The sequence below is a fragment of the Acomys russatus genome, chromosome 19 (genome assembly GCF_903995435.1).
Source record: "Acomys russatus chromosome 19, mAcoRus1.1, whole genome shotgun sequence".
In the NCBI taxonomy this organism is placed as follows: Eukaryota; Metazoa; Chordata; class Mammalia; order Rodentia; family Muridae; genus Acomys; species Acomys russatus.
Window position 1 is genome coordinate 46,497,874 of NC_067155.1, and position 16,522 is coordinate 46,514,395.

General features: G+C 48.0%; 2 protein-coding genes across 2 annotated transcripts in view; one reads left to right on the forward strand and one right to left on the reverse strand.

Moving 5' to 3' along the window:
• The window catches only part of LOC127202676 (S-adenosyl-L-methionine-dependent tRNA 4-demethylwyosine synthase TYW1), a 75,559-nt gene extending 68,080 nt beyond the window's left edge, over positions 1–7,479 (reverse strand). Inside the window, exons 1-3 of the mRNA XM_051161382.1 lie at positions 7,401–7,479; positions 5,714–5,844; positions 1,777–1,899 (exon numbers count right to left, since the gene is read on the reverse strand). Of these exons, the coding sequence (XP_051017339.1) occupies positions 1,777–1,899; positions 5,714–5,844; positions 7,401–7,404 (258 nt within the window). The 5' untranslated portion in view covers positions 7,405–7,479. The remainder of the gene's footprint in view (positions 1–1,776; positions 1,900–5,713; positions 5,845–7,400) is intronic.
• Positions 7,480–9,138: 1,659 nt separating this feature from the next.
• On the forward strand, positions 9,139–16,200 carry Sbds (SBDS ribosome maturation factor). Its single transcript, XM_051161379.1, has 5 exons — positions 9,139–9,402; positions 10,229–10,358; positions 12,812–13,012; positions 14,137–14,301; positions 15,487–16,200. The coding sequence occupies exons 1-5, from the start codon at positions 9,275–9,277 to the stop codon at positions 15,613–15,615; spliced, it is 753 nt and encodes a 250-aa protein (XP_051017336.1). The 5' UTR covers positions 9,139–9,274; the 3' UTR covers positions 15,616–16,200.
• Positions 16,201–16,522: the final 322 nt, after the last annotated feature.

Here is a 16,522-nt window from a genome sequence, read left to right on the forward strand (position 1 = left end):
GCCATCTCTCCACGGCCACAGCCAATTCTGCCCCCATTGACAAAGTAATAATGAGAGGCTGGAGAGATAGCTCAGCAGTTAAGAGTACCGACTGCTCTTCCAGAGGACCTAGGTTCAAATCCAGCACCCATGAAGGCTCACATCCATGTGTAACTCCAGTCCTAGGTGACCCGACACCCTCCTCTGACCTCCAAGGGCACCGGGCGTGCAACAGACATATATGCAGGCGAAACACCCACGCAGCATGGCTCAGTGGGTAAAGGCACTAACTGCCGTCTGATGCCCTCAGTTTAACACACCCCTCCTGGACCCACATGGAGGGAGAGAACTGAATTCTGCAAGTTGTCCTCTGGCCTCCACACGTATGCCTGAATACATGATCACACACACACTAAGCAAATAAGTAGTCTTTAAAATGAAGCAATAATGATAAAAGTATTATTCCAAGCAGGCCACAGGAGACTGTCTCAAACAAAACAGCTATTCTGGGTAACATCCACAAGAGGGCGGGAGAACCCTCTTTAGCAGCACACACAATAAAAGGCCTTGGGTTTTTGTTCTATTGTGTTTGCTTTTTTAATGATTCATTTTCACGGCAGCCTTACTCAGTCTTTTCTTAGAAAGCACTCAACAGTTGTGAGCCTCATTCCTGGGAAGCAAGGAACATGTGGGCCCAAGGAGAGACAGCAGTGGGCTGGTCCACCCGGCTCCAGTTGGAATCCACTTTAAGGTCTACTTTCCCTGCCTTTAATCCACTGAACGCATTAAGTAGATGTGTGAACTTGCCAGAGAAGTGGCCCATCTCTGACACCATCGCCACAACTCACTTTCCACTAGTGGCTAGCACATCCAACCAACAGCCAAAAGCCACAGGCAACCCAAGGAAGCCATAAACCCAACAACCAAAAAAAAAAAATTTTTTTTTTAAATAAAAAATGAAACTTACTTTGTCACCAAAGTGTTTGCAACTTTTCCTACCTCAATGGTGAGGTTCTCACATGTAAGATTACAATGTCATGTCACAATGTCACATGGTTGGATGGGCCTTAAGTCCACCTCCTATCCCCACAGCAGAATCTCCATTCTCCAGCTCCAGAGGCAGACATGGGCCTCAGGGCCCTTCATGAGCAGAACCCACAGACACTGTGTCCTGCACACAATGTGCCACCAGGGAAAGCAGCATAGAGCTGGAGTGAGGTCAAGACGTGTTCAAACCCTGAAAATCTCAATCTCGAGACAGGCAGGAGTAAGGATGGCTTCCTCCCTGTTCTGTGCCCGTATGCCCTGGGGAATGTGGTCTCAGGACCACTGCCTCTGTAGCCACTTAGCCTAGCACCTGGAGTTCCTTTCCATGCCAATAAAGGAGCCCCAGCATTTCAGCCCCAGACAATGATATGCACCTACCCTGGAAACCCCTTCCCGCTCCCTTAGAAACACACACACACACACACACACACTGTTTCACTGTGAGAACTGAGAGAGCACTAGGATCCTGAGAGAGGCCCGCTGGACCAGGATCCTGCAGGCCCTACCTGTGGCAGCTCAGATCCACCCTTCCCCGCCCAGCATGCAGCAGTGCCTGAAAGCCCCAATGGAGGACGCAGATGATGGAACTACAACACTGGGCCCGACAGCAGGGTGCCAGCCACCATTCCAGAAAGGAACAAAGAGAGAAGGGTGGAGGGACCGATGAAACTCACTGCTAAAGGAGGGCTTCTGGAATGTTCTTCAAATGCTGGAAAACCAAAGGAAAGGCACGGTACAAAGCTCACTCACCTTGGCAGTACCTGTCTGTGATCCATAGAAAATCTTCACTCCACACACATGTGTCTGCTTCTTCTTAAGTGGGAGGGCGCTGTCCAGAGTGCCTGGGACACTTTTCTCCTGGGAGCGAGTGACCTTGAAGACAGACAATAATAGAAGAGAATCCATCAAGACTCAGTCTCTGAGGCAGGTGAGTTCGAGGCCAGCCTGGTCCACAGAGTTCCAGGGCAGCCAGAGTTACACAGAGAAACCTTGTCTCAAAAACAAAACAAAACAAAACAAAAAAGACTCAACCCTTCCCTCATTTCGGAACGTATGAAAAGTAGCACAGATTCTGACCCTGCGTGTGGCTCTCTTCACCTTTCGGGGTGTACCCCTCAACTCATCCTCTTGGTCTAAGTGGGTCCTTAAAAGGCAGCACCCACCTTTTGCAGATGGCATGGTGCCCGTTCCCTGAGAGGAAAGCCATAGCCTATCCTTGGCATGTATGGAAGACTGGATCCGGGACAGATGGACCCACACAGCTGCAGGACCTCCTTCCTTCGGGAGATGTCCACGCTGTCCACCCCTCCTTAGAGGGCTCTGACAACAAACCATTCTACCAGAGTCCAGCCTGGGTAACGTCAAAGCAGCTGCACCACCGCAAAGCCCCAGCCAGCTGCAGAGATGGAGTGCTCTGCTCAGGTGACCACCCGCACTCTGTAGACTCTAGCCCCTTCCAAGAGCTCGAGGTTACGGGCAATTAGAACAGAATCACAGATGACTGGCCAAGAGAAATGAGGTTAGGGGAAGCTAGACACCTCTCCTCCTGGGAGGAGGGGGGCTGCAAAAGTCACCAAGCCTGATCCCAGGAGGTCTCCTGCAAACAGCCACAGTGGCTCTGATGAAAACAGCTGTTACAGAGGATGCCACATGAGTGTACACATTTTTTGTTTGTTTGGGTTTGTTTTTTTTTTTTAAGATTTATTTATTATTATGTATACAGTGCTCTGCCTGCATGTATACCTGCCCGCCAGATGAGGGCACAGATCTCATTATAGGTGGTTACGAGCCACCATGTAGTTGCTGGGAACTGAACTCAGGACCTCTGGAAGAGCAGCCAGTGCTCTTAATCTCTGAGCCACCTCTCCAGCCGTTTGTTTTGATACAGGGTCTCTCTACATAGCCCTAGCTGTTGTTGAATTCACTCTGTAGACCAGACCGACCTCAAACTCACAGAGATCCACCTGCCTCTGCCTCCTGAGTGCTGGGATGAAAGGCATGCACCACCACACCTGGCTGTTTTTCCTCTTTGTAGGTTAAAATTCCACTGTAAAAATCCTCTCGTTTCTTAGTCCACTATAACATAGTCTCTTTGAATTTTTTTTTTTAAGATTTATTTATTTATTTATTATGTATACACTTCTCTGCCTGTACATACACTTGCAGGCCAGAAGAGGGCACCAGATCTCATTATAGATGGGTGTGAGCCACCATGTGGTTGCTGGGAATTGAACTCAGGACCTCTGGAAGAGCAGTCAGTGCTCTTAACCTCTGAGCCATCTCTCTAGTCCTAGTCTCTTAAATCTTAAGGGTAAAAATGAAGGCATTAAAAAAAAAATCTAGACAAACAAAAATGTAATTTAATGCCCTGAGCATTGGGCATGGAGATGCTTGCTCGTAATCTCAGCACTTGGGAGGCGGAAACAGGAGGACCGCCCCAAGTTTAAGGCTAGCTGCCTCTAGGTGTGCAGCAGGTCAGCCAGGGCTACATAACAGAGCTCTATCTCACGACCTAGATGGGGAAGTGGGCAGAGGCCCCTGCGGCCAAGCCTCACGCCTGGGGGCGCAATCTCTGGAACCTACATGATGGAAGGACGGAAGCAACTCCTCCAGGTTGTGTTGTCCCCCCAACACACACACACACTTACAGACATGCGTGCGCACACATACTCACACACTCAATGAAAAAAGCCCTAAAAGTTCCTTTTTAGCTTTTCTGAAGTCTTATGAAACCTTTGAAAAACCTGTACTATAAAGTCTCTGTAAAATGATACCTAAATACTACCCCATTGAAAACGATGAAGTGGGACCTGGAGAGATGGCTTCAAGCACTGGTCGCTCCTGCAGAGGACCCAAGTTCGGTTCCCAGAACCCCCATGGCGGTGTACAAGCATCTATAACTCCAATTCCAAGAGACCTGATGCCCTCTTCTGACCTCGGAGGGCACAGACCTACATGTAGGCAAAAGACTCACAGACATAAATTAATTAGAAAGATGGGAGGGGATAGTGATCAATCAGCACAGTGCTTGCCGCACGAGGACTGCCATGCCACCTCCAGTAGAGTCCGCGTGACATTGCTGTTCCACGGACCTAAGGCTTCTGTAACTCCAAGATCTGCCACTCTCACATAGACATACATGCAGGCAAAACACCAATGCATGTAAAATAAAGGTAAATAATGAAGAAGAAGAAGAAGAAGAAGAAGAAGAAGAAGAAGAAGAAGAAGAAGAAGAAGAAGAAGAAGAAGAGGGAGGAGAAAACAATGGAGAACTTTTTCAATTAATTACGGCAAAAGGAGGCGGTTTAAAAATCCCCTCAATTAAATGAAGGGTCTTTACCAAAGGCAGAACCCATTCAAGGAAAAAGTAACTCGGACAAGAGTGAAAGTAAAAGCGGAATTTTAAGTCCTATAATACAAAACTCTATATGGCGTGGCATATGTATCAAAGGGCAATCTTTGGTGCCCTCCTAGATATAGAGGACCCTATGGATTGGCTACTACACCTCGTCCACCTCTCCCCTATACAGGAGTGTGTGAGGGAGGGGACGGATGGGTAGTCATCAATGGGAAAAAGGTGTCAGGCGTTGACTAACAGCAAAAAGTTAATTTTACTAAGGACTGTCTCCGGTCCAGGGTTCAACCCAAGAATGTAATATCTGCCTGTGCCAAGTTAATGTCTTAGAAACAATGATGTTATTGCTATGTACTTTGTCCTGTGTATTCTATATGCCTGATTGCTTCACTGACCCCTTTGAATCCACTCCATGGAAAATGTAACCACAGTGCACTCCGTTTCGAAACGTGTATAATAATCTAGACTGCTTGCCTGCAAAATATACTCAGATTCAAACTGCCTCTGTATTTGTCTCTGTTTGTCACCACCAAACCCTTGCCCACCAAGTTTTCGAGGACCCTCGTCCCAGGGGCCCCTAGACCCGACTAGGGTGGTCCATGGCAGAGGACCTGAGTTCAAACCCCAGTACCCAAATAAACTGGGAATGCTGACACATACCTGTAATCCCAGTGCTGGGAAAGGGAAAAAAAAAAAAAAGAAAGAAAGAAAAGAAGATTACTGGTTCACTGGCCAGCCACTGTGGCCCAGTGAGCAAACTCCAGGTTAAACGAGAGACTCTGTCTCAAAAAATTAGATTAGGTGGCAGAGAGATGGCTCTCCTTTTGCAGAGGACTCCTGTTGGTCCCCAGCACCCATATCCAGTTATAAGCAGAGGTACTCTGGGATGGTAGCACAGACCAATCGCGCACTGTGTCTGGTCAGCAGGACTGAGCAGAGGAACTGGGCTAGGAGCTACAGTTGTATAAACCCCTACACTCAAAGATCCAGTGCAGGCTGGAGAGATGGCTCGGAGGTTAAGAGCACTGACTGGTCTTCCAATGGTCCTGAGTTCAATTCCTAGCATCCGCATAGTGGCTCACAACCATCAATGATGTGATATAGTGCCCTCTTCTGACATGTAGGTGTACATGCAGGCAGAGCACTGTGTACATAATAATAAATAAATAAACCTTTTTTAAAAATAAGAAATAAATTAAATTAAAAAATAAAAACTAAATGAAAGATCCAATGCCCTCTTCTGGCCTCTCCAGGCACTGCACTCACATATGCAGCTAGTTAAAAAATGAAATTTTAAGGGGAGAGGTAGAGAGAGAAAACTACCCCAATTACCTGTTTCTTGATGATGATCTGGACACAGACCCAGAGGGTCACTCCCAGAGCACAGCCCAGATAGATGTAGAACCTGTTCATCCATAGCGACAGCAAAGGCGAGGAGAAGTCCCACACGTCCAGAGGAGGGCCTGAGTTTAAAACACACAGATGTGGCAGCGCCGGCAGCCGCACGCAAAGATGCCCATGGTATGGCTGCCGCAGTGCTATGCAAGGTGAATTCCAGACCTGAGCTACAGGGCGAGGCCCAAACTCTGCTGAGCTACACAGGGGGTTCTGAGTCAATCTGGGACACGAAACGAGGTCCTTTCTAAAGAGAAGCAAACAAAACTAAAACAACAAAGAGTGATTTAAGGACAGCACACTTCATATTCGGCAACCTCAGAAAATGAGATGGCTGGGTTTTTTTGGTTTTTGTTTTGGCTAAAACAAAGTCTTGTTTTGGATACCAGGCCACCCTCAAAAACTTACAACTCTCCTACCTCAGTATCCAAACAGCACCATACCTGTCCCCCACCCCCTCTCTCTGAGAGACAGAGAAGACTGTCTCTGTTGCTCTGGCTGTCCCAGAACTCATTATGAAGACCAGGCTGGCCACCTGCCTCTGCTTCCCAAGTGCTGCGATTAAAGGCACGTGCTGCCATGCAAGCCCCCTGCCTTTTTAAAAAGGGTTTCTCTTTATTGCTTTTAGTTACATGTAGGATGTGTGTATGTGCACATGTACATATATGCAACGACCCTTGGAGGCCAGAGGCACTGGATCCCTTGAGGCTGCAGTTAAAGGTGGTTGTGGGTGAAAGTGGGTTTGGTTTGGTTTGGTTTGGTTTATGTACACCAGAAGAGGGCACCAGATCTCGTTATAAATGGTGGTGAGCCACCATGTGGTTGCTGGGAATTGAACTCGAGACCTTTGGAAGAGTGGTCAGTGCACTTAACCCCTGAGCCATCTCTCCAGCCTGGTACAAGTGTTCTTAACCACTGAAAACCACTGAACCATCTCTCCAGCCCACACCAGGCCTTTTTTTTTTTTTTTTTTTTTTTTTTTTTTTTTTAAATCAGGTTTGCCTTAACACTGAAGCTGAAAGAAATGTCAAAGGACTTGAAACCTAAAGTTTAGGTGCTGTTCAATAGACCGAGGAGTATCAAAACATTTGGAAGTAGGGAGCCAAACTTTTTTTTTTCCTGAGGCTAGGCCAGTTTCCTTCAAAACATATCCCTTAGTCTCAGAAAGGCAAAAACCAAGTCAAGAGCACAGAATGGTCCTCTCTGCTCGCCGGAGTGACTGCCTCTTGCTAACAGGCAGGAAGAACGTTTTATTTTGAGCCTGGCCTGAGCTACCATGACAAGTTCCAGGCCCGTTTAGGGTACATAGCAATTTCCTAATCCGCCTGGGTAGTGAGTTCCAGGTGAGCCTCGGCTATATACTGAGTGTCAAGGCGGTTGCTACGCAAGTGAGTTCCATTCCTGAGCTATATGGCGAGGCCCAAACTCTCCTCAGCTACACAATAAGCTCTGAATCACCCTGGGATACAAAACAAAGCCCTTTAAAAAGAAAAACAAGCAAAAATATAATAAAACGACGGAGGGGGGAAAAAAAGGAAAACACCAAGTACAACCTATGGCCCTTCCGTGGGGAGGGAAGCAGTTTCCTCCTGCCCGCCCCTGCCCCTGGCCAGCCCGGCCTCACCCATCCTCTGCGGAGCCCGAGGCCCGCAGGTCGCCAGGAAACGCGGAGAGCGCGGGACTACGATACGGAGGGTCGCGTTTACAGAACCAGGGAAGCCATGCTGCCGGCAAGCCCGCCCGCATTGGCCACAGAGGACAGAGGCGGGCCCAGCAGAAAGACGGCGCTAGCGTAAGCTCCAAGATCCTCTCTGATTGGTTCATATGAAAAATGGGGCGGGATCAAGGGGGAAGCCTCAATCGTAACCTGGGAAAGATGCTAGAAAACTTCCTGTACTTCTCGGATTGGCTCAGAGTGGAAAGGGGCGGGCTTGTGGGAAGCTCGGTCAGGAGCAGGAGATGCAAAACCGAGCGTGCTTCGGGCTCTATTTGGATTGGCTCAGAGGGCAAAGAGCGGGACAGAGGAAAGTATTATCAAGAAATGAATGAAAACCTGGCTTGATGGTGTAGACTGTTAATCCTAGCACTCTGGAGGCAGAGGGAGGCTTCAAACAAAGCGATTAGTCTGCCTCTGCTTCCCGGGTGCATAGGCCACTACGCCGAGCCAATAGATTTGTTTTGTTTTGCTTTGTTTTTGTTTTTCGAGACAGAGTTCCTCTGTGTAGCCTTAGCTACCCTGGACTTGGTTTGTAGACCAGGCTGGCCTCGAACTCACAATGATCCGCCTGCCTCTGCCTCCCGAGTGCTGGGATTTAAAAAGAAAGAAAGAAAGAAAGAAATTAAAAACAAAAACCACCCAGGACATCTAGGCGTACTAGCGCATGCTTCTAATCCCAATATTTGAGACTGAGGCAGAAGGGTTGCTCATGAGTTAGTGGCCAGTCTTAGCTACATAGTGAAACTTTTGTTTCAAGAACAAAACAAAACAAAAACTGATGATGACCATAGTCTGCAGTGTAGGTGTGTTATGTGTCGGTTCATTTGCATCTTAACTGCAACAAGTGACTGTAACAGCCATTGTTTAGATTGGAGAAGTAGAACGTGGACTGATGGTCAGACGAGTGTCTGCTAGGGGTGTATACTAAAGTATTTAAGGATAAGACCGTGATTGCTTTGAGGAGGATGATAACGAAACAGGTCTCAAGTAGCCCAGGCTGGCCTCGAACTCACTGTGTTGGCGAGAATGGCCTTGAACTCTTGGTATCCTGACTGTTCTTAAAGAATTCTGAGATTACAAAGCGATAGCCATCATACCTGGTAATTTGCTGTAAAATAATATAATAAAAAGAGGGAGGACAAAATAAGAATAGATGGAGGTTGATAATTATAGAACAACATGACGGAAGCTCATTGCACTTTTTTCCCTTCTAAAATTCTCCTTAAAAATTAGAATGAAGTCGGGCGTGGTGGAGAACGCCTTTGATCCCAGCACTCAGGAGGCAGAGGCAGGTGGATCGCTGTGAATTCGAGGCCAGCCTGGTCTACAAAGCGAACCCAGGACAGCCAAGGCTACACAGAGAAACCCTGTCTCGAAAAACAAAACAAAACAAGCTAGAATGAGTGCAGTGTCTTAACTCTGCAAACTCAACTAGCACCCGGTGTTTCCACTTACTTGGACATCAAACTCTACTCACGAGCCTATAGGAATTACTGGCGCATGTAAATGACATCATCGCCGACCGCCTTCCTTGTAGGGCGGACATAGATGGCGTTAAAAGCCACACCGCGCAGGCGTGGTTGCTCTCTTTTCCTGGCCGGGGGCTCGTGAACCGCCTGACGCAGGCGCAGTAGGGCAGTTTTAGTGCGCAGTGGCTGCTACTCGTGAGTAGGTCCAGGAAGAGTCGCGCACTTTTTGGGCGTTAAGGGTCCGCGCGCCGCGGGGTCGTTTCAGCCGAACACTTGGAACCCCTGCGAGCTCGAGGTCTGTGAGCAGCCACCATGTCGATCTTCACCCCTACCAACCAGATCCGACTGACCAATGTGGCCGTGGTGCGGATGAAACGGGCAGGGAAGCGCTTCGAAATCGCCTGCTATAAAAACAAGGTCGTCGGCTGGCGAAGTGGCGTGTGAGTAACCCTGTGCCCGGAGCCTATCGGACCGGCCCCCGACCCGACCCCGAGGCCTGGCCTCCCTAAGCCCGGCCTATGAGAGCCATGGATACCTTTCAGGCCTGGTTTGGGATTTTGTTGGTGTCATAAAAACTTGCCTAATAGAAATTGTCATAGCTCGGCCTGGTAATCCCAGCACTCAGGACGCTGAGGCAGAAGGATTGCTGCGAATTCCAGGCAAGCTTCGAAATAGTGTGTGTGAGAGAGAGAGACCTTGTCGCTGGGCTTCTTGGATTGATGATTAAGTTAGGAACCCGAGACTCCAAATACTATCACAAAGAAAAGAAACTTACTATGGTCATTTTCCTGGAATGAAAATCAGGAAGCTAATCCTACAAATACTGAGTAGAGCAGATGTCACACACACCTCTCAGAATCCCCAGTTTTACCAAAGTGCATAGTGTCTAAACTACTGCCACCTAGGGACAGACATTCCTGGATGGAAGCCTTCAGCGCCACTCCCCACCACACCCTGGGTTTCCCCACATAAAACAATGACGTGTCCTGTTTTCCTTCCCTGATGAAGTGGGAGAGAACAGATACGGTCCTGAGTTTGAGATTGTTTCAGATAGCGCAGAACACACTATATAGTTCTATATGTCAGGCTGGCCTTGAACTCCCACTTTCCCTGTCTCTGCCTCCTGAATGCTGGGATTGTGGATGGCACACACCACGCCTAGCTTTCAGCCCTTGCCATTTATCTCGTTGCCATCTTGTATTTAAATGAGTGGATTTCCAACTGACCAGTGGATTCATACAGGACTTTCTCTCCTGCCCTTTCAAGGGAAAAAGACCTTGATGAAGTTCTGCAGACCCACTCAGTGTTTGTAAATGTTTCCAAAGGTCAGGTTGCCAAGAAGGAAGACCTCATCAGTGCATTCGGAACAGACGACCAGACGGAGATCTGCAAACAGGTAGGTTCCGCCAGCTACAGCCATACATAGTCTCATGATCATCGGCAACATCAGGACCACGGTTGTTCTTGATGAGTTCTTGTTTGTTGTTTTAGCATTCGCCCCCCCCCCCCCCCAGTTTATGTTGTTGTAAGATTTGGGAGGTCTGTATGGTGTGTTTGATAATTTTTCTTTTTGACACATGCTCTCACTGTGTAGCCCTAGCTGACATCAAACTCTTTGGGCAGCTGTGTTGGCGTGGAAGTCCAGCAGCATCATGCCGCCTCACCCACAGCCAATATAAGATGGATGATTAAGACAGGAACCCAGAGAGACAGGCGGATCGCTGTGAGTTCGAGGCCAGCCTGGTCTACAAAGCGAGTCCAGGACAGCCAAGGCTACACAGAGAAACCCTGCCTGGAAAAAACAAAACAAAACAAAACAAAAAGACAGGAACCCAGGACTCCCAATACTATCACAAAGCAAAGAAACTTAACTATGGTCATTTTCCTGGAACAAAAATCAAGAAGCTAATCTACAAATACTGAAATTAGTAAAGCAGCTGTCACACAGACCTCAGAATCCCTGCCTTTACCCTAGTGCATAGTGTCTTCACTACTGTCATCTAGGGACAGGTAGTCCAGGATGGAAGGCTTTTAGTACCAGTAGCTCTGCCACCTTAAGGTTCCTTACATAAAACAATGACATGGGATTTGCTCCCGCCCACCCCCACCCCAGAGCACTCTTTACCACTGTGCCCTCTCTCCATCCCTCCAGTGTCACTTTAACACAAACTTGAGATTTTTTTTTTAATGCTGTTTTTATTCCAAGAAATACCAGTCATTCAAGATCCAAGGTGGAGGGTATGTTGGGAGGACGCTGCTGGGAAGTAGATTCCTGTGGTGCAAAGAGCATCTTCACAGGAGAGGGGGCACAGGTGCAGGAGCTTGTCAAGTCCTCCCTCTGTTCTGGATCCTGAGCCTTCCCCCACTCACGGGGAGATCGGGAGTCTGGTCCTCTTTAAGCAGGTTGAAACTGAACAGATGTAGAGGGTTGACGGGAAAGAACTTTGTGTTCCTGGCCAGGCATCCTCGGAAGCAGGAGCAGGGCTCTGTGCCTGAGCATTTTCCTCTACGAACTTTTTCACAGCGAGAGTCGTTGTTTTCTCAGTCTTCAGTGGCTTTTCTGTAACTCTGTTGATGGTTCCCAGAGTATTTCTGTCCGTTTTAGGTAAGGCTGGGGAAGCAGTAAATATTCTGCCAACTTGAGGCATTGAAAGTTGCACACTTCTTTAAGGCCTTAACACTGGACCCATCCTTCAGCACGTCCTTAGGAGCCACATGACTGCCTGATTTGCCATCTTTGTTTTGTTGCTGTTGGCTTTTTTTAGGTTTGGTTTTTGAGGTTTTTTTGTTTTTTTAGAGACAGGGTTCCTCTGTGTAGCCTTGGCTGTCATAGACCTGCTCTGTAGACCAGGCTGGCCTCGAACTCACAGAGATCCGCCACCATGCCCAGCTTGTTTTGTTTGGGGGGGGGGGACAGGAGTTCTCTGTTCTCTGTAGCTCTGGCTTTCCGAGAACTTGCTCTGTAGACCAGGCTAGCCTCATTGAGAGAGATCCACCTGCCTCTGCCTCCTGGGTGCTGGGATTAACAGCATGCGCCACCACCACCTGGCTCTGGTTCTCCATCTTAACAATGAGTAGAGTACCAATCCTGGAATAGGACAAACTCCTAGATTTGTTTTTGGAGACAAAGGGTGCTGCCATATCCAGCATGTGGATATTTTTTTTTTTTAATCAAACTTTAGAAATTAACTTTTCTAACAAATCACCTGCCTCATTTACCTTACCGTTATTCCCCATTCCACCCCAACCCCAGATGATTTTTTTTAAAGCAAAATCTTACTGTATAGCTCTGGCTGGCCTGCAATTTGCTTTATAGACCAGGCTGGCCTCAACGTCATTGAGACCCACCTGTCTCTGACTCCTGAGTGCTGGGATTAAAGGCGTGTGTCACCGCACCTGCCTGTGGTTTTTTGGTTTTGTTTTGTGGTGGTGGCGGTTCTGAGACTTCAACCCAGTAACTTTAGTAGCCTGCAAGGCATGCGCTATAGCTATACCCAACCTTCCTAATTCTTTAATACAGGTCCTCATGTTGTGGTGACCCCCAACCATAGAATTATTTTCGTAGCTACTGCATAACTGTACTTTTGCTACTGTTATGACCCGTAAGGTAAATATCTGATACGCGGCCCCCAGAGGGCTCTCGGCCCACAGGCTGAGAGCTGCTGCTCTAAGTGGGCTTTCTCTGCCTGGCCCTCAGGAAGCCTGACCGTGGGACTCCTTTTAGGCAGCACGTGGTTCTGCGTTAGCAGCCGCAGTTACCCAACTGCATTTCCCCCCTGCTTACTAGATCTGTATAGTAAAGAAGTTAACTAAAACTGACGGGCACTTTCTGTATGCTCTGCCACTTAGATTTTGACTAAAGGAGAGGTTCAAGTGTCGGATAAAGAACGGCACACGCAGCTGGAGCAGATGTTTAGGGATATTGCAACCATTGTTGCAGACAAGTGTGTCAACCCGGAAACCAAGAGGCCCTACACCGTCATCCTCATCGAGAGGGCTATGAAGGACATCCACTATTCCGTGAAGCCCAACAAGAGCACTAAGCAGCAGGTGGGTGCTCGGCGGTGACATCATCAGAGCGTGTGGCCATGGAAACGTCTGACGCTCCTGCCTCCTGCTCTCGGGTCGGAAGCATATGCTTCTAAGCCTGGCTGTTGTGCTGGAGGTGGGACCAGGGCTTTCTGCACACCGGGCAAGCACTCTACCAGCTGAGCCACAGCCTTAGCCCTGCCTCTTTTTTGTGATGAAACACAAATGTACACAGAACTCTCATTCCCTGTCCAACCAAAACCTTTTAAAGACAAAACCTGGATTTTGAGTCACGTGAACTCTTGACTATTCCTATTGATGACATATTTCAGACAACTCCGCCCTCTCAGGCCGGAAGTGCTGCTGAATGCCTGTATTTCAAGCACTTGGGAGGCTGAGGCCCTGTCCCAGAAAGTCAAGTCACTTTTTTTTTCCGAGACAAGGTTTCTCTGTGTATGTAGCCTTGGCTGTCCTGGACTCGCTTTGTAGACCAGGCTGGCCTTGAACTCACAGGGATCCACCTGCCTCTGCCTCCCAAGTGCTGGGATTAAAAGCGTGCGTCACCCAATGACAGTTCCTCAGGCAGAGGTGCACACAAAGTGGGGAAGCTCCTTCTAGGTGGCTTGTGGGATGCTCTGGTCCAGTTTCCCACGGAACATGTCTCTGGTCTCACACTGTTGTAGAATTAATACAACTCAGATGTGGCTCAGGTCCTCTAGGTACACACACAGCTTAGAGTGGGCTTAGAAATCTCTTGACAGAAATCTCTGAAATTTTCCAACAGAGCTGGGAAGACATTTTGTCTGTTCTAGAGAAGTTCACATGTGTTTGCAAATGTAATCACCACGCCCCACGTTTTCTCAACGGTTTATAGTGCTGAGGGCGGAGCCCAGGCCCTCATGCATGCCAGGGAAATGCTTTACCACTAAACTACATTCCCAGCTTTTGACAGTGCTTTCTTCCACAGTGAAGAATTATTTTATTTTCATTTCACATCTTCTTCTAGGTTTTTCTAGGATTGCTTTGTGTCTTAGCCATGAAGCGATTGGCAAGATGCAGCAGTGGGGAGACTGGTTTGTCCCTGTGGGCATGAGTTAGTGCAGCACAAAGATGACTGACAAGCACTCCACATTATGTCCCGACAGGCTCTGGAGGTGATAAAGCAGCTGAAAGAGAAGATAAAGATAGAGCGAGCCCACATGCGCTTGCGCTTCATCCTGCCAGTCAATGAGGGAAAGAAGCTGAAGGAGAAGCTGAAACCGCTGGTGAAGGTGGTGGAGAGCGAGGACTACAGCCAGCAGCTGGAGATGGTAAAATGATGGAGGCGGGGAGCGAGCGGCAGCCTAGCCCCCAGGGTTATAACCTTACCACGTTCTTGGCTTCATTCTACCAGACTAGCTTATTTTCTGATCCTAAACACTGTATTTATTACTTTTGCATAGCTATGACCCAAGCCCAACTACTTGAGAGAACAGATGAAAGGTTTATTTTTGGCTCAGTCTGAGAGGATTCAGTCCATGACTGCTTGGCCTCAATTGGGCAGAAGAGGAAGGAGAGGGCATGGGGGAACTGGAGACCAGGTGTGCCCCTGCAGAGACAGGCCCCTGAGATCACTTCCTCCACGCAGACCTCACCTCCTAAAGGTCCCAGGCTGGGCAAAATAGCACCACCAGCTGGGGATAAAACTTTGAACACAGGAGCCTGTTGGGGACATGTCATAGTTAAGCCATATAATACTATTTAGAAGTTGTAGGTGAGACAAACAAAGGTATAAGTAGGAGGACACTGCAGTTAAGCAGTCACAAGATTTTCTTACTTGCTTTGTAGTCAAATTCATAATAGAATTACATTAGCCATGTTCGCTTTCTTTTAAGTACTTTATACTGGGTCTTCTATTTTGAGGCAACTAATAATAAAAGCGGAGCATCCTAGCACTCCAGAAGTAGAGGCAGGAGGATCTTGAGTTCAAGGTCATCCGCACCTGCACAGTAAACTTGAGGCTAGAAGTTACCAGCTTTCTGTATCCCAGAACATATTTTAAGCATCAGTGGTGAGAGGCTTTGCTGCTGAGTCACAGGTGGCTCCCTCGGAGAGAGACAGCCTGTGACACAGTCAGCATCTAACTCTGTTTCACAGGTGGAAGTGACTGTCCCTCACGTGTAAAATTCTAATGTTTGATTTCAGCCTGGAGGGCCCCATATGTATAAAGCAGCTGGGGGATCTGGATATGTCTTGAATAGGGATTGAACCCAGGGTCTTAGTGCTAGGCAGCGCTGGCTCTCACTGAGCTGCAGCACCAACCAGGTGACTGAGTCCTCAAACAGGGCGGAGTGCCTTTCCCAAAGGCCAAACTCCAGACCCAGCCTGCTGCCCTGGCCTCCACCGTGTGAGCAGACCTGGCACACAGCCATCGCCCCGCCCTGGGCATTACAACTGCGCTTACTCCATGCTGTTAGCCAGCTGCCCTTGGAAACCAGCTGTGTTAATCACTGCAGGTATGCCTCATCGACCCAGGCTGCTTCAGAGAAATTGATGAGCTAATAAAGAAGGAAACCAAAGGCAAGGGGTCTCTGGAAGTGCTCAGTCTGAAGGACGTGGAGGAAGGAGATGAGAAGTTCGAATGACCCCCTCCTGCTCCTCAGCTGGAGCACGCAGCGGACGTCTGTTCCCAGCAGCAGTCTGTTTCTGTGATCTGCCAGAGCCCTGCTCAAGCAACGTGCCACTTATGTCTTGTGATAAACATTTGCCTAGGTACCTGAGTGTTTGTTGTAAATCAGGGTTTCCAGCAAAAACAAAAAGCCCAAAATACAGAGTCCAGAACAGAACAGCTCTTCACTGCTATGTCTGCCTTTCTAGTTCCAAAGGGAAGAGCAGAGACAGCGTTGTGGATAAGAAGGTAGAGCCATGTGTGCAGATGCCTGGAGAGCGGTCTGCTAAGGGGAGTGCTGCTGGGAAGAAGTGGTGTTTCTGCATAAGGAAGCCCAGGTCTAAGGTGTGCACTCAGAGAGGACTTCCCAGTTCCCTACATTTACATGTATAATGACTAGGGAGAATTTGAATTTATAATTTTCAACAAACATGGTACCACAACTGACTTAGATTATTCTTGGTAAAATATATAAAGTCATTTAATACTAATTCTTAAAAGTTTATAATATATGTTAGTATAGCTAAAATTATACATAATCAATAAAACTTATTTTTATTAAGCTCTGTCTTGCATTTCTAGACAGCCTCCTTATTGTACTGTTTTTTGTGTAAAGTACTATTCTCACTGATGTGATGAAATGCCTGAAAACAATCTTAAGGGGAGGTTTTACTTTGGCTGACAGTTTGAGGAGTCACTGTCCATCGTAGCAGATATGGCATGGTGGCAGCATCATGACGCAGCTGGCTGGTCATAGTGCACCTGCAGTCAGGAAGCAGAGAGGTGAATGTGGCTCCCTTTCTAGTCAGTCCAGGAGCCCAGCCCATAGATGGCAAACCCAATCTGGAGACTCACAGATGTGACCAGAGGTTTGCTCCCATCCT

Excerpts from the sequence above, each read along its gene's own strand:
- Sbds (XM_051161379.1), top strand. The coding sequence starts at position 9,275 with ATGTCGATCTTCACCCCTACCAACCAGATCCGACTGACCAATGTGGCC. Across the intron at positions 9,403-10,228 it reads GTCGGCTGGCGAAGTGGCGT|GGAAAAAGACCTTGATGAAG; the intron begins GTGAGTAACCCT and ends TGCCCTTTCAAG. Across the intron at positions 13,013-14,136 it reads ACAAGAGCACTAAGCAGCAG|GCTCTGGAGGTGATAAAGCA; the intron begins GTGGGTGCTCGG and ends ATGTCCCGACAG.